The sequence below is a fragment of the Mobula hypostoma genome, chromosome 4 (assembly GCF_963921235.1).
Source record: "Mobula hypostoma chromosome 4, sMobHyp1.1, whole genome shotgun sequence".
NCBI lineage: Eukaryota > Metazoa > Chordata > Chondrichthyes > Myliobatiformes > Myliobatidae > Mobula > Mobula hypostoma.
The window spans coordinates 178,939,879-178,964,211 of record NC_086100.1 but is presented as its reverse complement, the minus strand read 5'-3'; the positions used below and the strand labels follow the sequence as shown (position 1 = coordinate 178,964,211).

The 24,333-nt window shown below is 44.1% G+C and overlaps 1 protein-coding gene across 4 annotated transcripts in view; it reads right to left on the bottom strand.

Annotated features, from left to right (window-relative positions):
* Nucleotides 1-24,333, bottom strand: part of mavs (mitochondrial antiviral signaling protein) — a 69,858-nt gene that overhangs the window by 43,034 nt on the left and 2,491 nt on the right. For all 4 annotated transcript variants that reach the window (XR_010017770.1, XR_010017769.1, XM_063047087.1 and 1 more), the window contains exons 2-4: nt 11,156-11,290; nt 8,074-8,251; nt 2,637-3,517 (exon numbers count right to left, since the gene is read on the bottom strand). Coding sequence is in view for 2 of the 4 variants with exons in the window: in XM_063047087.1 (XP_062903157.1) it covers nt 2,637-3,517; nt 8,074-8,251; nt 11,156-11,272 (1,176 nt within the window). In the remaining 2 variants the exon portion in view is untranslated. The remainder of the gene's footprint in view (nt 1-2,636; nt 3,518-8,073; nt 8,252-11,155; nt 11,291-24,333) is intronic.

Genomic DNA, 24,333 nt, shown 5'->3' with positions numbered 1-24,333 from the left:
ACCTTATTTTCTTAAACAACTGAACATTGGCTATCCTCCAATCCTCCGGCACCTCCCCTGTTGCTGAAGACATTTAAAACATAGAAACATAGAAAATAGGTGCAGGAGTAGGCCATTTAGCCCTTCGAGCCTGCACCGCCATTCAGTATGATCATGGCTGATCATCCAACTCAGAACACTGTACCTGCCTTCTCTCCATACCCCCTGATCCCCGTAGCCTCAAGGGCCATATCTAACTCCCTCTTAAATATAGCCAATGAACTGGCCTCAACTGTTTCCTGTGGCAGAGAATTCCACACATTCACCACTCTGTGTGAAGAAGTTTTTCCTCATCTCGGTCCTAAAAGGCTTCCCCTCTATCCTCAAACTGTGACCCTTCATTCTGGACTTCCCCAACATTGGGAACAATCTTCCTGCATCTAGCCTGTCCAATCCCTTTAGGATTTTATACATTTCAATAAGATCCCCCCTCAATCTTCTAAATTCCAACGAGTATAAGCCTAGTCGATCCAGTCTTTCATCATATGAAAGTCCTGCCATCCCAGGAATCAATCTGGTGAACCTTCTTTGTACTCCCTCTATGGCAAGGATGTCTTTCCTCAGATTAGGGGACCAAAACTGCACACAATACTCCAGGTGTGGTCTCACCAAGGCCTTGTACAACTGCAGTAGTACCTCCCTGCTCCTGTACTCGAATCCTCTTGCTATGAATGCCAGCATACCATTCGCCTTTTTCACCGCCTGCTGTACCTGCATGCCCACTTTCAATGACTGGTGTATAATGACACCCAGGTCTCGTTGCACCTCCCCTTTTCCTAATCGGCCACCATTCAGATAATAATCTGTTTTCCTGTTTTTGCCACCAAAGTGGATAACCTCACATTTATCCACATTAAATTGCATCTGCCATGAATTTGCCCACTCACCTAACCTATCCAAGTCACCCTGCATCCTCTTAGCATCCTCCTCACTGCTAACACTGCCGCCCAGCTTCGTGTCATCCGCAAACTTGGAGATGTTGCATTTAATTCCTTCATCTAAGTCATTAATATATATTGTAGACAACTGGGGTCCCAGCACTGAGCCTTGCGGTACCCCACTAGTCACTGCCTGCCATTCTGAAAAGGTCCCGTTTATTCCCACTCTTTGCTTCCTGTCTGCCAACCAATTCTCTATCCACATCAATACCATACCCCCAATACCGTGTGCTTTAAGTTTGCACACTAATCTCCTGTGTGGGACCTTGTCAAAAGCCTTTTGAAAATCCAAATATACCACATCCACTGGTAAATATCCACTTTTAAATATCTCTGCTAGGGACCCTGTAATTTCTGCACTTGCCTCCCACAGGGTCCAAGGAAACACCTTATTAGGCCCTGGGGATTTGCCTCAGGACAGCAAACACCTCCTCCTCTGTATACGGTCCATGACCTCACTGCTGTTTTGCCCCACTTTTATAGACTCTGTGTCTGTCTCCCAAGTAAATATAGATGCAAAAAATCTATTTAGTATCTCCACCATCTCTTTTGGCTCCATGCATAGGTGACCATTCTGATTTTCAAGAGGACCAATTTTGTATCTTGCTATCCTGTAATAAAACTGTAGATGCCCTTGGCATTTCCCTTCATCTTGACTGCTAGATCCACCTCCTCTTTCCTTTTAGCTTTTTGATATCCTTTGTAAGTGCTCTCTCTCTTGCATTTGTTATACTCCTCAAGTACCTGATTTGTTCCTTCCTGCCCATACCTGCTATGCACCTCCTTCTGCTTCTTAATCAGGACCTCAATATCCCTTGAAAACCAAAGTTCCCTAAACTTGTTATCTTTGCCTTTTATTCTGACTGGAACATATAAACTCCTACTCTCGAGATTTCACATTTGAAGGCCTCTCACTTACCAAATACACCTCTGCGTGAACGTGTCCCACAGCACACTTGCCAGATCCTTTCTGATATCAACAAAACTGGCCCTTCTCCAATTTAAAATCCCAACCCATTTTAGCATTTGTCCCATTTGATGAGCTGAATGGCCTAATTCTGGTCCTTTGTCTAATGGTCTTATGATGTGCACTTGAATTGCCAAGGTACAGAATTGCTGGAAGAAGAGTCTGGTACAATGTTTAGCATGAACAGTGTGGGCCAAATGGACTCTAAATGGAGTGGTACTGCAGGTGCCATTTTAGAACTTTAACATTCACAGAATTGGACTGTGATGGTCCTAACTGCTGCCTGCCAAAATCTGTACAACACTGGGACACCAGTATCACAGGAGAAGAGTAGGTCACATGGTGGCTCTTTTGGGTCCCTGCTCTCCAAAGGGACCCACTGTTCCAACCCAGCCAAACATGAGCAGGGGCCACCCTTGAGGTCTGTAATAAAAAGAATTCCCTCCGCCACCCAGTGACCTAGCCACATTCTGCATGATAGAGCACTGCAAGACTACCAGGCAAACCCGGAGGGTAGTGGGGGCTCGCCTGGCAACTGCTGCCCTTGAACTTCCTTGTGGTAGGTACCGGAACTGCTGCCAAAGAACCTTGAAGAGTTACTGCAGGTCATTTTGAGATGGCGCCCTCCACAACTACAGTGTGCCAATGCTGGAGAATAAGATGTTACATCTACAGACAGGTCCATTCATTACCTGTACGGGCAGCCTGTGATCTTTGCTTTCTTCTCTGTCCAATGGGTTTCCGATTTCTTGGACTGGTACTTTACACTTCATGGAATTATCTTGAAGGGATGTATCAGAAGGGACTGAGGGGGCAGAGGAAGATTCACCAGAACTGCTTGAAACAGCGGCTGGTGAATCAGTGAGACGTGGCACATGAGGGCCTGGTGCTGTGGTGCTGGGCATGGATTGCTCCACGGGTGGGATGGGGCTGGATGTGCCAGGCATGGTGTGTGGCACGGATGTACCCTGTGCTGGAGTGTGAGGTGCCTCTGTGTCAAGTGCAGACTGTGGCACAGTTGGGGGTTGCCTGGAATCCTTAACTATGGGTGTGCCAAGCCCAGACTGTGGCACAGGGGTGGAATGAGCTGCAGCTGTATTACTGATGAGTGTGCCAGGCACAGATTGTGGCACAGGGGTGGAATAAACTGAAGGTGGATTACTGTTGGGTGTGCCAGGCACAGGGGTGGAATAAACTGAAGATACATTACTAAGGGGTGTGCAAGGCACAGGTTGTGTCACAGGGGTGGAATAAGCTGCAGGTTTATTACTGATGGGTGTGCCAGGCACAGACTGTGGCACCAGTGCACTTGGTACGGGTATGCCAGAGGTTAAGTGCCGATCATGCACAGCGGGCTGCAGCCCAGTGACGTTGGGCTGTAGCTGGACGGCCGTTTGAGCAATGCTGGAAGAGGACTGCTGATTGTCAGCAACAACCGCTGTGTGCGGCTGGTTATCTGGGAGTGAGGCAGGGAACTGAGATCTGGGAGGAGAGAGAAAATCTGTCGATGAAGAGTTGTAAGGTGTAGCCTGTACAGGAAACGGTACAGATGTGCCTCCAGGTGCCGACCTCCCTGCAAAACCAAACACAGATGGTTAACTATAGCTTGTTTTTAAAGAAATGGACAATTTTGATTGCACATTGAAGACATATTACCTGAGATAATTGCCTCCTTAGATTACCTGAGATAATTGCCTCCATAGCTACCTTGCCAACACCATACTTGACATATGCATGAATTTGTGTTTACTCAGCATGTAGTGGGTAAATGACTGGCCTTAAATGTCACCACTGGTTTGTTGGGACCAACTGCCTGGAGCAGAGCAGCGATGTGACCATAAGACCCAAACACCATAAGACACAGGAGCAAAATTAGGCCATCTGGCCCATCAGGTCTGCTCCACCATTCCATCATGGCTGAGTTATTATCCTTCTCAATCCCATTCTGCTGTGTCTCCCTCTCCCCGGAACCTTTGATGCCCTAGCTAATCAAGAATCTGTCAACTTCGGCTTTAAATACACCCAATGACTTGGCCTCTCCGGCTGTCTGTAGCAATGAATTCCAGAGATTCGCCAGCCTCTGGCTAAAGAAATTCCTCCTCGACTCTGTTCTGAAGGGATGTAGCTCTATCCTGAGGCTGTGCCCTCTGGTCCTAGACTCATCCACTATTGGAAACTTCCCTCCACATCCACTTTAGCTAGGCCTTTTAATATGGTGGATTCCTTGAAAAACAAGACCAATCACACTCTTAGGGGAACTGGCCAATAGCTTGTTAGATGGTCGGTCAGATTTGTTGGCCTTGAAATGGTGATGGTCTTTTCTCCGCTGCCTGAATCATGTGTACTGTCACCACTGTCCTTAATCCTTTGCCCTGTCCTTTGAACTTTTTGCCATGCTCACGGCCTGTTCTTCATCAAGTTATGGTATTGCTTGTACTGTTGTAACTAAATGTTGTAATTATGTGCTTTTTGTCAGTTTTTCAGTCTTGGTCTGTCCTGTGTTTCTGTGATATCACACTGGAGGAATATTGTATCATTTCTTAATGCATGCATTACTAAATGACAATAAAAGAGGATTGCGTGTCCTCATAATCTAATCTAATCCCAGATGACGGCCGGTGGAAGATGACACCCTTCTCCTAGCCCACCCTGAGATGTGAACCACTAACATCAATGGCCAATGTCACCAAAAGGTAACACAAAAGCAGCCAGCAACTTGGTTTCAATTCCCACCACTGTCTGTGAGGAGTTTGTACATTCTCCCCATGACCACATGAGTATCCTCCGAGTTCTCTGGTTTCCTCCAATATTCCAAACATGTACCGGCTAGTAGGTTAATTGGTGGCGTAATTGGATGGTGCATGCTTGTTGGGTTGGGCCAGAAGTGCCTGTAACCGTACTGCATCTCCAAATTAAAAAAAATAAAAGAGGTACTGGGGCAGAAGGGCTCGTTACTCTCTCTAAATAAATATAAAACAAATAAAAGTACTTCAATGTTGACATTTTAATCTTCACTGATCTCTGAATTTGATCTGGGCCGCACCCTCCAAATATCCGGACTTGCCTCTCGGTTTTTTTGCACTACCTTACTTCCCATTTTTCTATTTTCTATTTATGATTTATAATTTAAATGTGTAATATTTACTAATTTTAACTATTTTTAATATCTTTAATATTTAATATTTGTAATCCAGGGAGTGTGAAGCGCAGAATCAAATATTGCTGTGATGATTGTACGTTCTAGTACCAATTGTTTGGCGACAATAAGGTATAAAATAAAAAATAAAAATAAAATTTTCTGAGATACCCTGCTGCATTTACCTGATAGCATAACTGAAATAAAACAATTGTAGAACAACTCTTGGAATGTGCCTCACTGACCTCCTGACAAAGAATAAATGAAACCTCAAGGTTGAGGAGGGGAAAACAGCAGAGATGTAGTATGCGAAAAGATGTGTCAGATGAAGAACTCTTCAAACATGCTTCACTGATGTCCTGGTGCAAGGTAAATGAAACCTCAAGGTCGAGTACAGGAAACAACAGAGATGTTGAAGATAAAGACCAGGGAAGATGTGGTAGGTAGACAACTCTTAGAATGTGCAACACTGACCTTCCGGTGAAGGATAATGGAAACAAGGTAGAGTTGGGAAAACATCAGAGATATGGTAGGTGAAGACCAGCAGAGATGTGCAAGGTGAACAACTCTTAGAATGTGCCTCACTGACTTCCTGGCAGAGGATAAAGGAAACCCCAAGGTAGAGGAGGGGAAACAGTGTTGATGTGGTAGATGAAGACCAAATAGTCGGGGGAAAAGAGATGAGGAAACAGAAAATAGAAGCAGAAGTGGGCCATTTGGCCCTTCAATCCTGTTCTACCATTTGGCATGATCATGCAAATGCAGTATGCTGTTCGATGCCCCTCCCATCCACACTGCTGGATCTTTTCAGATTAAGTTTCCACTTCTTTCTGCGGCAGAGAATTCCATAGGGTCACCACACTGTGAGGAGAAGTTTTGCCTCCTCTCAGTCTTAAAAGAGAAGTTTCTCCTCAACTTGATCTCAAGAATTCAGTTTTAGGGAAAGCAAAGTAAGGGTGATCAACAGCAGTCATAAAAGAACATACTCAGAAGACAATGCATGAATCAGTAGAAGTACAAGACTGGAGGCAAAGAACAAAAGACACCCGTACAAGTGAGGGAGAGTGCTCAAGAAAACAGAGAGCAGATCATCATCACCAGCAAGAGAAAGCATCTTAGGTGAGAGAAATGAAGAACAAGCAAGAGAAAATGTGATGCATTGAGTTTATGTGAGCAGGAAGATATGCATCTAAACAATGTGTCTAAAATCTAAACAATATACACCTAGTCATTTGGAATCTCTGAAGTGCGGACTAAAAATCATATAGTTATGGCATGGATACCTCAGACTGAGGTCAGAGGTTAATGTGGTGTCATTTACTTGAAGAGCTTGAATTATCCCAGGTAACAACCAAGCATTATCAACAGAAGTCAGAATGGGTCAGATAAAACCAAACACAAACACACACAAAATGCTGGAGGAACCCAGCAGGTCAGGCAGCATCTATGGAGAGAAATAAATAAAGAGCCAACGTTTCAGGCCTGGACCCTTCAACGGTCCTGCGTTGGCTCTTCATTCCTCTCCATAGATGCTGCCTGACCTGCTGAGCTCCTCTAGCATTTTGTACGTGTGTTACTCTGGAATTTTAGCATCTGCAGAACCTCTTGCATTTTTTAGCTGAATGAATGATTTTTTGTGTGTAGTTCCTCAATGATGTATGAGGCCTTTTTTTTTCCTCCATTGAGTATTGCTGCTGTGCAGTGGTTTCTCCTTTGCAATTTTCGCACGATATTTATATAGGGTAGTAGTGAGGAAACCAAGAGTCTAGAACACAGGAGATTCCGGAGTAGATTCTATGCCTAGGATGATGTTAAGTATGCTGTAAATCAGAGAGCTTCAGTTGTAACTAAGGCTGCGTCCACACTAGACCAGATAATTTTGAAAGTGCCGGTTTCGTGTAAAAACGATAGGCGTTCACACCAGGCGTTTTTGAAAATGCCTCTGTCCACATTAAGACGGGTATTTGGGCGAATCTCCTCCTGCTGGGCATGTGCAGGACACAGCTACAGAAAAGAAGTGAAGAGGAAACGGTATATTTGGTGCGCGTTTGTCCAGTTACAGACTAGAAAAACTTAAAAGGAAATTGCCAAATGACAGACAGCTGTTGGCTCTCGCGCAGGAGGACTTAAAACTGTAAAAACAAATACTGGAGCGTATGGAGGCAACCAATAGGGAGTTCATGGACAGTATGACCTGGCTGACGATGAACATTGAAAAACTGACTCACTCTGTTGCAGAGGGATTTGCAATGATGAGGAATATGATGGCTCCCCCCACCCCCCAGTACTTTTCACCGCCACAATACCAGCCTCACAGCCACTACACTAGCTACACATAGGGACACACAGACCGTATGGCCCCACCAACATCTTCCCCACTCCCACAGAGGGGTCACCCTGGAAACATTTCCTACAGCCATAGTTTCTTCACCGATGAAAGGGATGACAGGTTTTTTAAAACCTCCGGTTACCCCATACACACTACAACGCCCAACCAGCGTTTTCAGATTTAAACACTCTGGAGAGCGTTTTAAAAAAGCTCCGTTTTTGGGGGAGGAAAACGCTGTTTCAGTGTGGACAGAAGGTCAAAGTGAAGAGAAAAGGCTTCGGTTATGGATTTATCCAGTCTAGTGTGGACGTAGCCTAAGATTCATGGCCTGAACCCCTGTCTAACTGAGGAATAGCTGGCTATGAATCACAAACCAGGCCATGTGTACTAACCATGTTCGGACTTGCGTTTTGTTGAACTCTGCTCCTGCAACATCTTAGAACAATGACAGTGGGAGCCAAATCTTGATGCTTCGTGTTTTGTTTAAAATTAACACTGTTGTGCTGCCCTTGGGTTTTTAAACAGATTGTTCAACTTGGTGGTGTGTACTCAGGTGAATGAAAATGCTGCTTCTTAATCCTTTCAACTTCAAAATTTTATAACAAGAACGTAGCTGCAATTGAAGTGGAAATTTTGATGTGACATTTGAAGTCACATTACTTACTCCGCGGAGCTAGAGATTCAAGTTTAGTTTCCAAACCATCTGCAAGGTCATGATAGTCATGCATGCGTAGGGCATTTATCAGCTGCCTTCCCCAGTCCCGCCTTCGTCTCACAAAATCCAGAAATATGGGCACAGCAGACTCATTGCCTTCCATTTTGACTTGTGCTCTGATTTTCTCCTGCATTGATAAGAGAAGAGCATTATTGTGTACTCACTGGCCACTTTATTAGGTACATCGAAAGATATTTGCTCATCAGTGCCAATATCTAATCAGCCAATCATGTGGCAGCAACTCAATGCATAAGAGCATACACACATAGTCAAGAGGTTCAGTTGTTGTTCAGACCAAACACCAGAATGGGGAAGAAATATGATCTAAGTTTCTTTGACCATTCAATGATTGTTGGCGCCAGACGGGACGGTTTCAGTATCTCAAACTGCTGGCCTCCCAAATGCACAACAGTCTCGAGAGTTTACAAAGCATCTAGTGAGCAGCGGTCCTGTGGGTGAAAGTATCTTGTTAATGGGGGAGGTCAGAGAGGAATGGCCAGACTATTTCAAGCTAACAGGAGGCGACAGTGACTCAAATAATCACACATTAAAACAGTGGTGTGCTGAAGAGCATCTCTTAATGCACAACATGTCAAACCTTGAAGTGGATGGGCTACAGAAGCAGAAGACCACATATATACACTCAGTGGCCATTTATTAGGTACAGGAGGGTCCCAATAAAGTGGACACTGAGTGTACATTCTTCCGCTAAAGGATCAGAATTGTTTACTTCCCATTTCAGCTGGGAAATGCCACCTCAATTTCAATCGAGCTTCACCAATCTTTCCATTTTTTCGCTGAATCGATATTTTGAACATACTTTCACCTATATCTTAATGACTAACAGCCTTAAGATTCCAAATTTGAATATATCATGATGCTGGCAAAGTTAAACTCAAGCAATTAAATAAATATAATCTTCGTTAAAAGTAAGTGTTTTGCAAGCAGTGACTGCAAAATTGCTGAACATTTTTAAAAGCATTCTGGTTAAATGACATCTGATTCCTCTGACCTGACTGGTTTTTAAATGACTCCAACCTACAACAATGTGGTGGAGTCTTAGCTTCCTCTAAAACTATGAGAGGATCGGGGGTCACGGGGGTCATTAAGGTTGGGCGACCAAAGTCAAATTGACTTCCTGTGTACCAATATATTTTATATAAATAGTTGCAATAAACTCAAGGGTGTTATCAAAACAAAATATTTTCCTGTAACTATCAACTATATATCTGCATGAAATTCTGAAAAGAATTAAAACCTTAATTTGCATTAGACCACAAGACATAGGAGCAGAAATGGGCCACTTGGCCCTTCGATTCTGCTCTACCATACAATCATGGCTGAGTTTATTTTCTCTCTGAACTCTATTCTCCTGCCTTCTCCCTGTGACCTTTGACACCTTTACCTATCAAGAGCCTATAAAATATACCCAATGACTTTGCTTCCTTAGCTGACTGTTGCATTGGATTCCACAGTTTCACCACGCACTGGCTAATTAAATCCCTCCTCACGTCTATTCTAAAGGGAAGTCCTTGCGTTCTGGGGCTGTGCCCTCTTGTCCTAGACTCTCCCATCTCCACTCTATCAAGGCCTTTCAATGTTAGATAGGTTTCAATAAGATTCCCCTTATTCTTCTGAACTCAAGCACGTGCAGGTCTAGAGCCATCAGAGGCTCCTCAAACGTTAACCCTTTTCATTGCCAGAATCATTCTTGTATAAACCTCCTTTGAGCTCTCCCCAATGCCAGCCCATCATTTCTTAAATGAAGGGCCCATAATTGCTCACAATACTCCAAGTGCGGTCTGACCAGTCTCAGCATTACATTCTTGTTTTTATATTCTGGTTGTCAGGAAATGAATGCTGACTTTGCATTTGCCTTTCTTACCACCAACTCAACCTGCAAGTTAACCTGTAGGGAATCCTGCATGAGGACTCCCAAGTCCCTTTGCACCTCTGATTTCTGAATTTGCTCCCCATTTACAAAATATTCTATGTTTTTATTCCTTCTACCAATGTACATTTCTCTACACTGTATTGTATCTGCCACATCTTTGCCTATTCTCTTAATCTGTCCAATTCCTTCTGCGGACTCCCTATTTCCTCAATGCTACCTGGCTCTCCACTTATCTTTGTATCATAAGACCATAAGACAAAGGAGCAGAAGTTGGCCATTCAGCCCATCGACTCTGCTCCGCCATTTTATCATGAGCTGATCCATTCTCCCATTGAGTCCCACTCCCCCGCCTTCTCACCATAACTTTTGATGCCTGGCTACTCAGATACCTATCAATCTCTGCCTTAAATACACCCAGTGACTTGGCCTCCACTGCTGCTTGTGGCAACAAATTCCATAGATTCACCACCCTCTGGCTAAAATTCCACAAACATGGCCACAAAGCAATCAATTTTGTCATTTAAATCATTGACAGATAATGTAAATGCCAAGTCTGCAGGAAAAAGGAACTGCCCACCACTTCCCCCGTTGAGCACATATGCAAACAGCGCTGCCACGAGAAAGCAGCATCCATCATCAAGAATGCCAATAATCCAGGCCTCGCCCCAGCTTGCTGCTGCCAGCAGGCAGGAGGTGGAGGACCCTCAGGTCCCACACCAGAAGGTTCTGGAATAGTTAGTAACCTTCAACAATCCAGCTCCTGAACCAGGTCAGACAATTTCACTCACCTAAACACTGAACTGATTCCACAACCTACGATCTCACTTTTGAGGACTTTACAACTCATGCTCTCCTAATTATTTATTTATTATTCTTAATTTTTTTTATTTCCTCTGGTTGTCTTCTTTTGCATGCTGGTTGTTTGTTAGTCTTTGTGTATAGTTTTTCACTGATTATTTTGTATTTCTTTATTCTACTGTGAATGCCTGCAAAAAATTAATCTCGGGGTAGTATATGATAACGTTGAACGTGAAAAGCTTTCTAAAATCAACTCGTGCCTTACACCACCAGTCACTGGCAGCCCAACAGAAATATTGTTTTTGAACTTACTATAGACTATGATAGAAATACAATTACCTGGTCCATCTGAGTTAGGCAGGACAGATGTGGTAGCAATTCGTTTACATTCACCAGGAGGAAACTTGGCATACTCTCCCTTACATACTTGTATAACTCGTCACTCACGTATGACATTGTGCTTTGTCTTTAAACCTTTGAAAAGAAGTGTTAGACTTTTTTTTCCGAATACAGTAGCCAAAAATAATCATGATTTATTACAGAACTCACTGGTAAGACAAAACATCCTTAAAGTAAAGCAAACAAAATGGCATTTGTGATGTGTGTGCCTGTTAGTCAGGTCAGGCTGGACTAACTCACCAGAGAAATTTAAATTCACATAATTGAATAAGGTGGAATTAAAAAGTTAGCATAGTTAATAGTGACCATGTTGTAAACACCAATGGGTTTCTAGATGTTCTTGATACACCTGGAGGAATTCTGTCTGAGCGAGCGGCGCTACATGAGAATGAACTCCACTGTGCTGCAGAGAACAGGCGGAAGCTGCAAAAGGAGAGACATAACAACCAAAAGACCCAATCACTAACCACAGCCACCACTTACTCTTGCCCACACTGCACCAGATTATGCAGATCTCATATTGTCCTCTACAGGCACCTGAGGGCCCACTTATAGACAACCCCTTAGGAGAACATCATACTTGGACTCGAGTGATCGAGACAAAAACACCATTCTCTTCAGACTTAGTCATTCAGAATTGAGGAAGACTTGCTTTCACTTATAGAGTCATGAAGCACTACAGGAAAGAAGCAAGCTTTTCAGCCCATCTAGTCCGTGCCAAAGTTCCAAGTTGAGTGGATTCAAATATGTCTGATGATGGACCCACAGCTTCTGCCACAGGTACACAAGTCTTCCTCACCATTTACGTTGAGCTTCTGTATGCTCACAAAGAACAGGTCCCAAGTAGGTTCATAATGGCACTCAGAACACTCCCCCATTCTGAGACATCATGGACCAGGGCTTCCCAGGAATTAGTGAGGATGTCACTGTTTCCACAAGGGAACTTTGAGAATATCTTTTCATCTGTCCACCTGGTAATCCCTTGGCATGATGGAGCTCAGAATCGTGTCTGCTTTGAGAATCTAGCGTCAGACACAAGAATGATTGTTCATCCCATGGGAGCCGACTCCAATAAGTGCTTCATTTCCAGATGCTACCATTGCTAGTGGATCTGGAGGATTTTGCAGAAGCAACAGTGTTGTTTTGAGATGTATTCTGTAAGTAGACACAACTTAGAAGCATACACTAGGCCAAAGGCAACTTCTGTTAGGTTTGTGGTCTTGATCTTCAAAACTTGTTTACCTGAAGGCTCTGCAGGCACAGCGAAGGTGAGGGTAAATCTCATCATTGATGTTTGCATTTGTTAAGGATATGGGAAGTAGTCTGTATTATCCAGCCTTTTGTCATGGATGTCCACAGCTAGAGAGTGTAGGCTGGCAGAGGACCTTTGTTTCGTGGTTGTAAACCATAAGGTCCAGTGACTCAACTGTTTCATGGAAGGAGACAACAGTGACCTGGAGTTTGGTGTATTCACCAGTGTCATAGAGTCATAGAAAACTACAGTATAGAAACAAGACTTCAGCCCATCTAAACCATGCCAAACTATTAATCTGCACCTGAAACATAGCCTTGATACCCCTCCCATCCATGTATCTATCCAAATTTCTCTTAAATGTTGAAATTGAACTCGAATTCACCACTTCTTCTGGCGTTTTGTTCCACACTCTCAACGCCCTTTGAGATCCCCCTCACGTTCCCCTTAAACAGTACATCTTTCACCATTAACCCATGACCTTTAGTTCTATTCTCACCCAACCTCAGTGGAAAAAGCCTACTTGCACTTAACCTATCTATACCCTTCATAATTCTGTATACCCCTATCATTCTTCTACACTAGGGAATAAAGACCTAGCCTGTTCAACCTTTCCCAATAATTCAAGTGTTCAAGTCCTGGCAACAACCTTGTAAATTTTCTCTGCACTCTTTCAAACTTATTGATCTCTTTCCTGTAAGTATCTCAGCAAATACTCCAAGTTAGGCCTCACCAATTGTTTTTGCAACTTCAACATAATATCTCAACTCCTGTACTGAGCAATTTGATTTATGAAGGCCAACATGCCAAAAGCTCTCTTTACCCGCCCTATGTACTTCTGACGCCTCTTTCAAGGAATTATGAATCTGTATTTCCATATCCCTTTGATATACCATGTTCCTTGGTGCCCTACCACTCACCATGTAAGTTCTACCCTGGTTTGTCCTCTCAAAGAATAACACCTCATACTTATCTGTAATAAATCCCATCTGCGAATTTTCAGCTGATTTTTCCTGTTGGTCCAGATCCCGTTGCAAGTTTTGATAGCCTTCTTCGCTGTCTATTGGGCCACTAATCTTGGTGCCATCCACAAATTTGCTGATGCAGCTTACCACACTATCATCCAGATCATTGATATAGATGACAAACAGCAACAGACCCAGCACCGATCCCTGCAATACTCCACTGGTCCCAGGCCACCAGTCACAGAGGCAAACCTCTACTACACTCTGCCTTCTTCCATGAAGCCAATTTCTTATTCAATTTACTGTTTCATCCTGAATGCCAAGCAACTGACCTTTTTGACCAAAGTCACATACGGGACCTTGTCGAAGGCCTTGCTAAAGTCCATGTAGACAACTGCCAATGCATCAATTTTCCTGGTAACTTCCTCAAAAAACTCTAAAAAGGTTGGTTAGACATGACTTAACACATGCAAAGCCATGTTGACCATCCCTAATCAGTCCCTGTCCATTCAAATACTTATATATCCAGTCCCCTACAATACCTTCCAGTAACTTACCCACTAATGATGTCAGGCTCACTAGCCAATAATTTCCCGGCTTATTTTCAGAGCCTTTCTTAAACAATTGAATAAAATTAACTATCCTCCAATATTCTGGTACTACACCCATTCCTAAAGACATTTTAAATATCTCTTTTATAGCCCCTGCAATTTCTCCCACAAGGTATGAGGGAATACCTTGTCAGGCACTAGGAAGTTATAGTATCCACCCTAATTTGCACCAACACAGCAAAAACCTCCTCTTCTGTAACCTGTATACAGTCCATGACCTCACTGCTGTTTTCCCTCACTTCTATAGACTTTGCATCCGTCTCCCAAGTCAATACAGATGCAAAAAAATTCCATTTAAGATCTCCCCCATTTAAACTGGGTCTATGCATAAATGACCACTCTGATATTCAGGAGGACCAATTTTGTTCCTTGGTATCCTTTCCTTGATATCTATAGAAATCCTTGGGATTCTCCTTCACATTGTCTGCTAGAGCAAGCTCATGCCTTCTGTTCACACTCCTGATTTCCTTCTTCTGTGTTCTCTTGCACTTGTTTTACTCAAGTACCTCATTTGATCCTTCCTGCCCATACCTGCTATGTAGCTCTTTACCATGGCCTCAATATCTCTCAAAATTGTGTGTCATCAGCACGTGACTGCTCGATGACTGAAGATACAGAGAAAACTCTTCAGTGAAGTTAACAAGGTTGGACAGGCACCTGTTGGTCCTGTAGATGAGCTCCCATCCAGTAGAACTGTAGTTGGAGGTGAGGCAGAGTGCTCATACTCCTCAAAACCTTTCTTATCCATGAATCTGTCCAAATATCTTTTAAACGTTGCAATTGCATCCACCACACACAAAATGCTGGAGGTACACAACAAGTCAGGTAGCATCTATGGTGAGGAATAAACAGTTGGCATTTTGAGCTGAGACCCTTCGTCAAGGCTGAAAAGGAAGGGGGAAGAAACCAAGATAAGCAAGTGGGGGGAGGTGCCCTCTGGTGTCCCTTCTCCTTTCTTTTCTCCTATGGTCCACTCTCCTTTCCTATCAGATTCTTTCTTCTTTGGCCCTTTACTTTTTTCACTTATCACCTCCCAGCTTCTCACTGTATCCCCTCTCTCCCATCGATCTATGTTCCCTCTCACCTGGCTTCACCTAACACTTGCCAGCTTGTACTCCTTCCCCTCCCTCCACCTGCTTACATAATCCTACTGGAGGTTACATAGATTTAGTTCTAGATAGGTTGCATCACAGGCTGGTACAGAAACTCCAATCCTCAGGAAGGCAAAAGACTACAGAGAGTAGTGGATCCTGGAGTAGTATTTTGGAAACAGCAAACAAAATTCTTTTGGTAGTCATAGATGAGAATTGTCATGAAATTAAGATTCTGAATTGGAGGAAAGCCGATTTCAATGTCATAACACAGGTCCTGGCAGGAGTAACCAGAACGTAGTTACTTCTAGGTTAGTTTACCTCTGTCAAGTGGGAATCGTTCGAAGGTGAAGCAACATGTGTGGAAAGAGAAGGACATCATGACTAAGGAAGCTTGAATGTCAAATGAAATCACAGGATGATCGAGGATGAAAGAAGCATAGAGTAGGTTTGGAAAACTGAAAACTGTAGAGAAATATAGAAAGTGCAGGAGGGCCTTTAGGAAACAAATTGGGAGAGCAAAGAGGGAGCCTGAAAAGGCAGATATAATTAAGGAAAATTCGAAGGCATATTAAGCACAAGATGATAACATGGGCAATGGAGGGCCCATTCTGAACCAAGTTAGCAATCTATACATGAAGGCAGAAGATGCAGCATTGTCCTAAAAGAATATTTTTAACCTTTAATCATGAAGAAGAAGGACTTCAGAGGTGAAGAATCCAAGGGGAAGGGCAGTGAAATTTTAGAAAATGCTATTACTATAAAAGAGGAGGTATTAGATGTCTTGGTAAACTTAAAGGTGGACACAACCTGATGAGATGTATCCTTGGCTATGAGATGCAAAGATGTAAATATCCAGACACATTTTTAGATCTTCGTTGCACAGAGGTGAGGTGCCTTTTGACTACAGCAAAGCAAATATTATTCCTTTGTTCAGGAAAGGTAATAGGATAAACCAGGCATTCTAGTCTAAGATCATTGGTCAGGGGCTTACTAGAAAGAAATGACAGACAGGATGAATCTACACTTGGAAAGGCAATGATTAATCAACAATAGTGAGTAAGAGTTTGTTGGTACAGATTCTGTCCAACTGAATTTTTCAGACAGGTCAAGAAATTTCAATTGGGAAGTATCTTATCTGGATGCATAAAAGCTTGGTATGGCAATTGCTCTGCACGTGACCTGAAGAAACTGCAGAGTGTGGACACAGCTCAGCAGATCATGGAAACCAGCCCCACCTCCACTGACTCTACCTATAATTCCCATTGCATCAGTAAAGCAGCCAGCAAAATCAAAGACCCCACCTACCCCAGGCATCCTCTCTTCTCCTCTCTCACATCAGACAAGGGCTTAGGCGGAAGCGGGCGAGGCGAGGAAGGTTTGACATTCATTTTCTGTTGCTATTTGAGGAGAGGGGCATTATGACTGTGAGGGCAGTTTGCTGTTCTCGGTGTCGGATGTGGGAGGCCCTGGAGTCTCCAAGCCTCCCGGACGTCTACATCTGCGCCAAGTGCATCGAGATGCAGCTCCTAAGGGACCGCGTTACGGAACTGGAGCTGCAGCTCGATGACCTTCGTCTGGTCAGGGAGAGCGAGGAGGTGATAGAGAGGAGTGGAAGGCAGGTGGTCACGCCGGGGCCACGGGAGGCAGACAAGTGGGTCACGGTTAGGAGGGGGAAGGGGAAAAGGAAGGTGATGGGGAGTACCCCGGCGGCTGTGCCCCTTAACAACAGGTACTCCTGTTTGAGTACTGTTGGGGGGGACAGCTTACCCAGGGGAAGCGACAGTGGCCCTGCCTCCGGCACAGAGTCTGGCCCTGTAGCTCAGAAGGGTAGGGCAAGGAAGAGGAGGGCAGTTGTGATAGGGGACTCGATAGTAAGGGGGTCAGATAGGCGATTCTGTGGACGCAGTCCAGAGACTCGGATGGTAGTTTGCCTCCCTGGTGCCAGGGTCCGGGATATTTCTGATCGTGTCCAAGATATCCTGAAGTGGGAGGGTGAAGAGCCAGAGGTCCTGGTACATATAGGTACCAATGACATAGGTAGGAAAAGGGATGAGGTCCTGAAAGAAGAATATAGGGAGCTAGGAAGGGAGTTGAGAAAAAGGACCGCAAAGGTAGTAATCTCGGGATTACTGCCTGTGCCACGTGACAGTGAGAGTAGGAATGCGATGAGGTGGAGGATAAATGCGTGGCTGAGGGATTGGAGCAGGGGGCAGGGATTCAAGTTTTTGGATCATTGGGACCTCTTTTGGCGCAGGTGTGACCTGTACAAAAAGGACGGGTTACACTTAAATCCTAGGGGGACCAATATCCTAGCAGGGAGATTAGCGGGGGCTACTGAGGTGACTTTAAACTAGAATGGTTGGGGGGTGGGAATCAAATTAAAGCGGCTAGGTGTGAGGAGGTTAGTTCACAACAGAGGGATGGGAACCAGTGCAGAGAGACAGAGGGGTGTAAAGTGAGCGTAGAAGCAAAAAGTACAAAGGGGAAAAGTAAAAGTGGCAGGCCGACAAATCCAGGGCAAGCATTAAAAAGGGCTAAGAGAGTTGTAAAAGAGCGCCTGAAGGCTTTATGTGTCAATGCAAGGAGCATTTGTAATAAGGTGGATGAATTGAAAGTGCAGATTGTTATTAATGATTATGATATAGTTGGGATCACAGAGACATGGCTCCAGGGTGACCAGGGATGGGAGCTCAACGTTCAGGGATATTCAATATTCAGGAGGGATAGACACGAAGGAAGGGGAGGTGGGGTGGCGTTGCTGGTTAAAAAAGAGATTAACGCAATAGAAAGGAAGGACATAAGCCGGGAAGATGTGGAATCGATATGGGTAGAGCTGCGTAACACTAAGGGGCAGAAGACGCTGGTGGGAGTTGTGTACAGGCCACCTAACAGTAGTAGTGAGGTCGGAGATGGTATTAAACAGGAAATTAGAAATGTGTGCAATAAAGGAACAGCAGTTATAATGGGTGACTTCAATCTACATGTAGACTGGGTGAACCAAATTGGTAAAGGTGCTGAGGAAGAGGATTTCTTGGAATGTATGCGGGATGGTTTTTTGAACCAACATGTCGAGGAACCGACTAGAGAGCAGGCTATTCTGGACTGGGTTTTGAGCAATGAGGAAGGGTTAATTAGCGATCTTGTCGTGAGAGGCCCCTTGGGTAAGAGTGACCATAATATGGTGGAATTCTTCATTAACATGGAGAGTGACGTAGTTAATTCAGAAACAAAGGTTCTGAACTTAAAGAGGGGTAACTTTGAAGGTATGAGACGTGAATTAGCTAAGATAGACTGGCAAACGACACTTCAAGGATTGACGGTGGATATGCAATGGCAGGCATTTAAAGGTTGCATGGATGAACTACAACAATTGTTCATCCCAGTTTGGCAAAAGAATAAATCAAGGAAGGTAGTGCACCCGTGGCTGACAAGAGAAATTAGGGATAGTATCAATTCCAAAGAAGTAGCATACAAATTAGCCAGAGAAAGTGGCTCACCTGAGGACTGGGAGAAATTCAGAGTTCAGCAGAGGAGGACAAAGGGCTTAATTAGGAAGGGGAAAAAAGATTATGAGAGAAAACTGGCAGAGAACATAAAAACGGACTGTAAAAGCTTTTATAGATATGTAAAAAGGAAAAGACTGATAAAGACAAATGTAGGTCCCCTGCAAACAGAAACAGGTGAATTGATTATGGGGAGCAAGGACATGGCAGACCAATTGAATAATTACTTTGGTTCTGTCTTCACTAAGGAGGACATAAATAATCTTCCAGAAATAGTAAGGGACAGAGGGTCCAGTGAGATGGAGGAACTGAGCGAAATACATGTTAGTAGGGAAGTGGTGTTAGGTAAATTGAAGGGATTGAAGGCAGATAAATCCCCAGGGCCAGATGGTCTGCATCCCAGAGTGCTTAAGGAAGTGGCCCAAGAAATAGTGGATGCATTAGTGATAATTTTTCAAAACTCGTTAGATTCTGGACTAGTTCCTGAGGATTGGAGGGTGGCTAATGTAACCCCACTTTTTAAAAAAGGAGGGAGAGAGAAACCGAGGAATTATAGGCCGGTTAGCCTAACGTCGGTGGTGGGGAAACTGCTGGAGTCAGTTATCAAGGATGTGATAACAGCACATTTGGAAAGCGGTGAAATGATCGGACAAAGTCAGCATGGATTTGTGAAAGGAAAATCATGTCTGACGAATCTCATAGAATTTTTTGAGGATGTAACTAGTAGAGTGGATAGGGGAGAACCAGTGGATGTGGTATATTTGGATTTTCAAAAGGCTTTTGACAAGGTCCCACATAAGAGATTAGTGTGCAAACTTAAAGCACACGGTATTGGGGGTAAGGTATTGGTGTGGGTGGAGAATTGGTTAGCAGACAGGAAGCAAAGAGTGGGAATAAACGGGACCTTTTCAGAATGGCAGGCGGTGACTAGTGGGGTACCGCAAGGCTCAGTGCTGGGACCCCAGTTGTTTACAATATATATTAATGACTTGGATGAGGGAATTAAATGCAGCATCTCCAAGTTTGCGGATGACACAAAGCTGGGTGGCAGTGTTAGCAGTGAGGAGGATGCTAAGAGGATGCAGGGTGACTTGGATAGGTTGGGTGAGTGGGCAAACTCATGGCAGATGCAATTTAATGTGGATAAATGTGAAGTTATCCACTTTGGTGGCAAAAATAGGAAAACAGATTATTATCTGAATGGTGGCCGATTAGGAAAAGGGGAGGTGCAACGAGACCTGGGTGTCATTATACACCAGTCATTGAAAGTGGGCATGCAGGTACAGCAGGCGGTGAAAAAGGCGAACGGTATGCTGGCATTTATAGCGAGAGGATTCGAGTACAGGAGCAGGGAGGTACTACTGCAGTTGTACAAGGCCTTGGTGAGACCACACCTCGAGTATTGTGTGCAGTTTTGGTCCCCTAATCTGAGGAAAGACATCTTTGCCATAGAGGGAGTACAAAGAAGGTTCACCAGATTGATTCCTGGGATGGCACGTCTTTCATATGAAGAAAGACTGGATGAACTGGGCTTGTACTCGTTGGAATTTAGAAGATTGAGGGGGGATCTGATTGAAACGTATAAGATCCTAAAGGGATTGGACAGGCTAGATGCGGGAAGATTGTTCCCGATGTTGGGGAGGTCTAGAACGAGGGGTCACAGTTTGAGGATAGAGGGGAAGCCTTTTAGGACCGAGGTTAGGAAAAACTTCTTCACACAGAGAGTGGTGAATCTGTGGAATTCTCTGCCACAGCAAACTGTTGAGGCCAGTTCATTAGCTATGTTTAAAAGGAAGTTAGATATGGCCCTTGTGGCTACAGGGGTCAGGGGGTATGGAGGGAAGGCTGGGTTCTGAGTTGGATGATCAGCCATGATCATAATAAATGGCGGTGCAGGCTCGAAGGGCCGAATGGCCTACTCCTGCACCTATTTTCTATGTTTCTATGTAAAAACCTGATAGTATTTAACACCAGGATCAAGGACAGCTTCTATCTCACTGTTATAAGATCATTATCTAGTTCTCTGGTACAATAAATTGGATTTTAACCTCACAATCTATCTCATTATGATGTTGCACTTTATTATTTATCTCCACTGAACTTTCCCAGTAGCTTTATTCTGCATTGTTATTGTTGTACCTTGTTCTATTTCAAAGCGCTGTGTCATGGTTTGAACTGTAGTATGCAAGAAAAGTTTTTCACGATATCTTGGTAAACGTGACAATAATAAACCAATTCCAATTCCAACAGCAATTCAAAATGTATTATTGAGGGCAGTGTGGCTACCTTCAGTACCGGATGCAAATTTGGTCCAAAAGGTCAGAATCTGTGAAATACAGGGCAAATTTATTTTTAATATTTAAAGCAAATGTTGATTAGTAAGGGTGTTGAAAGTTATGGGGAGAAGGCAGGATAATGAGGTTGAGAGGAAAAATAAAGCAACACGATCAAACGGTGGAGAGCCTTGATGGGCCGAATAGCCCAACCCTGCTCCTATGGTCTACATTAGCAAACTGGCTTGGTAATAGAGGCAGAAGGTAATGGTGGAATCGTGATGAGAGGCCTATGTCTTATGGTATCTGCAGGAAGTAGTGCTGGGACCCTTACTCTTTAGAACATAGACCATCACAGCACAGGAACAGGGCCTTCGGCCGCAATGTTGTGCCAAACCAATTAAATTAGCAATCAAATGGCCAACTAAACTAATCCCTTCTGCCTGCAGATTAGCAATTTAGATGTTTATGATACATATTAGCAATTTAAGTGAGAATTTAAAAGTAGGAGCAGGAGATAAGCTTACAGATGACTCAAAAATTGTGTTACATAGAACATAGAATAGTACAGCACAGTACAGGCCCTTCGGCCCACAATGTTGAGTGAAAGTCTTTAGTTACAGGATGACACTGATTAGTTAGTAAAATGGACAAAGCAATTTCAGACAGAATTTAATCTTGTTGATAGTGAGGTGGTGTATTTTGGGAGGACTAATAAAGATAGAGTGTACATAATAAATGGAAGATTCCTAGGGAGTACTGAGGAACAGAAGAAACTTAGCGCTCAATGGATCCCTGATGGTGAGGAATGAGATGTGTTTTGATGTTGTTCTATTGCTTGTTGTGTCCTGTGTTCTTCTGCTGAGCATTGCAGACACGCTATGTTGATGCCGGAATGTGTGGTGACATTTACGGGCTGCTCCCCAACACACCCTTAAGTTTTGTTGGTTGTTAACACAAGCAATGCATTTCACAGTACGTCTTGATGATAAATAAAATGAATCTGAATCCCTTCATTGGCTGGTTTGCAGGCTTCCACAGTACTCAGAAGATTAGGGGGAAATACATAACACTGGTTAGGCTACAGCTGGAGTACTGTTTATGAAGGATGTAATGCACTTGGAGAGAGTGCACAGGAGATTCACAGCAATGGAGCATCTTAGGAATGTGAAGAGACTGGATAGGCTTCATTTTTTTCCCCTGGAATGGAGGAGGTTGAGGGGGAACTTGATAACTATGAGGGGCACAGACAGCAGTTATCTTTACCCTTTCGTGGAGGTGTCTAGAGCAAGGGAGCAGGACCCCTCACCAAGACTGGAAAGAGAGGGGATAGAAGCCAGAATAAGGAGGTGGGGGATGGGGGATGGGGAAGGAGTACAAGAGGGCAGGTGATAGGTGGTAGCAAGTCTGGATGAGCCCATGGTTGAGGAGTCAGAGAACAGCAGAGATCTCAGTGGGGGGAGCAGTGAAAGAGGGTCTCACCAAACTCATGTTGAAGAGAAGATTTAAACCATGTTGACTCCTTCCCTTCACCTGACCATTTATTCTGGCTTCCTTATACCGTATTTCCTTTACAGGACTGAAGAAAGGCCAACATAGAACTGACTCCACAACCTACAGCTCGAATTTCAAGGACTATAATACTCACTATTATGTATTTCTTTTTTATTTCTTGCACAATGGTTTGTCATTCTTTGTAATTTAGAGCTTTTCATAAATTCTATTGAATGTCATTTTTTTCCTGTAAGTGCTTGTAAGAAAACTCATCTCAAGGTAGTATATGGTGACATATCCATACTTGATAATAAATTCACTTTTAACTTTGAACTTTGTTAACACCTCCCCATAGATGTTGTCTGATCTGTCGAGTTCCTCCAGCATTTTGTATGTATGCTCTGGATTTTCAGCATCTGCAAACCTCTTGTGTTTACCATCTTGCGAAAAAAGGGGATGCAGTGGATGTTGTATATTTGGACTTTCAGAAGGCTTTTGACAAGGTGCCACACATGAGGCTGCTTACCAAGTTAAGGGCCCATGGTATTACAGGAAGGTTACTGGTAATGGTTAGAGCACTGACTGATTGGTAGGAGGCAGCGAGTGGGAAGAAAAGGATCCTCAAAAGGGGTGGGTGTTGGGATCGCTTCTTTTTATGCTGTATATCAATGATTTAGTTATGGAATAAATGGTTTTGTTGCCAAGTTTGCAGATGATACAAAGATTGGTGGAGGGGCAAGTAGTGTTGAGAAAACAGGTAGGCCGCATTAGACCGATTAGGAGAATGGGCAAGAAAATGGCAAATGAAATACAATCACGAGGAAATCTGCAGACGCTGGAAATTCAAGTAACACACACACAAAATGCTGGTGAACGCAGCAGGGCAGGCAGCAGCATCTATGGAAGAGGTACAGTCAATGTTTCGGGCTGAGACCCTTCATCAGGACTAACTGAAAGAAGAGATAGTAAGAGATTTGAAAGTGGGAGAGGGAGGGGGAGATCTGAAATGATAGAAGAAGACAGGAGGGGGAGGGATGGAGCTAAGAGCTGGAAAATTGATTGGCAAAAGGGATACAAGGCTAAAGAAGGGAGAGGATCATGGGACGGGAGGTCTAGGGAGAAAGAAAGGGGGAGGGGAGCCCAGAGGATGGGCAAGGAGTTACAGTGAGAGGGATAGAGAGGGAGAGAGGGAGAGAGGGAGAGAATAATAAATGAATAAATAAATAAGGGGTGGGGTACGAAGGGGAAGTGGGGCATTAACGGAAGTTAGAGAAGTGAATGTTCATGCCATCAGGTTGGAGGCTACCCAGACGGAATATAAGGTGTTGTTCCTGCAACCTGAGTGTGGCTTCATCTTTACAGTAGAGGAGGCCGTGGATAGACATATCAGAATGAGAGTGGTATGTGGAATTAAAATGTGTGGCCACTGGGAGATCCTGCTTTCTCTGGTGCACAGAGTATAGGTGTTCAGTGAAACGGTCTCCCTGCCTGCGTCGGGTCTCGCCAATATATAGAAGGCCACATCGGGAGCACCGTACGCAGTATATCACCCCAGCCGACTCACAGGTGAAGTGTCGCCTCACCTGGAAGGACTGTCTGGGGCCCCGAATGGTGGTAAGGGAGGAAGTGTAAGGGCATGTGTAGCACCTCTTTCGCTTACAAGGATAAGTGCCAGGAGGGAGATCGGTGGGAAGGGATGGGGGGGGGGGAAACGAATGGACAAGGGAGTCATGTAGAGAGCGATCCCTGCAGAAAGCAGGGGTGGGGGGTGGGAAAAATGTGCTTAGTGGTGGGATCCCATTAGAGGTGGCAGAAGTTACGGAAAATTATATGTTGGACCCGGAGGCTGATGGGGTGGTAGGTGAGGACAAGGGGAACCCTATTCCTAGTGGGGTGGCGGGAGGATGGGGTGAGAGCAGATGTGCG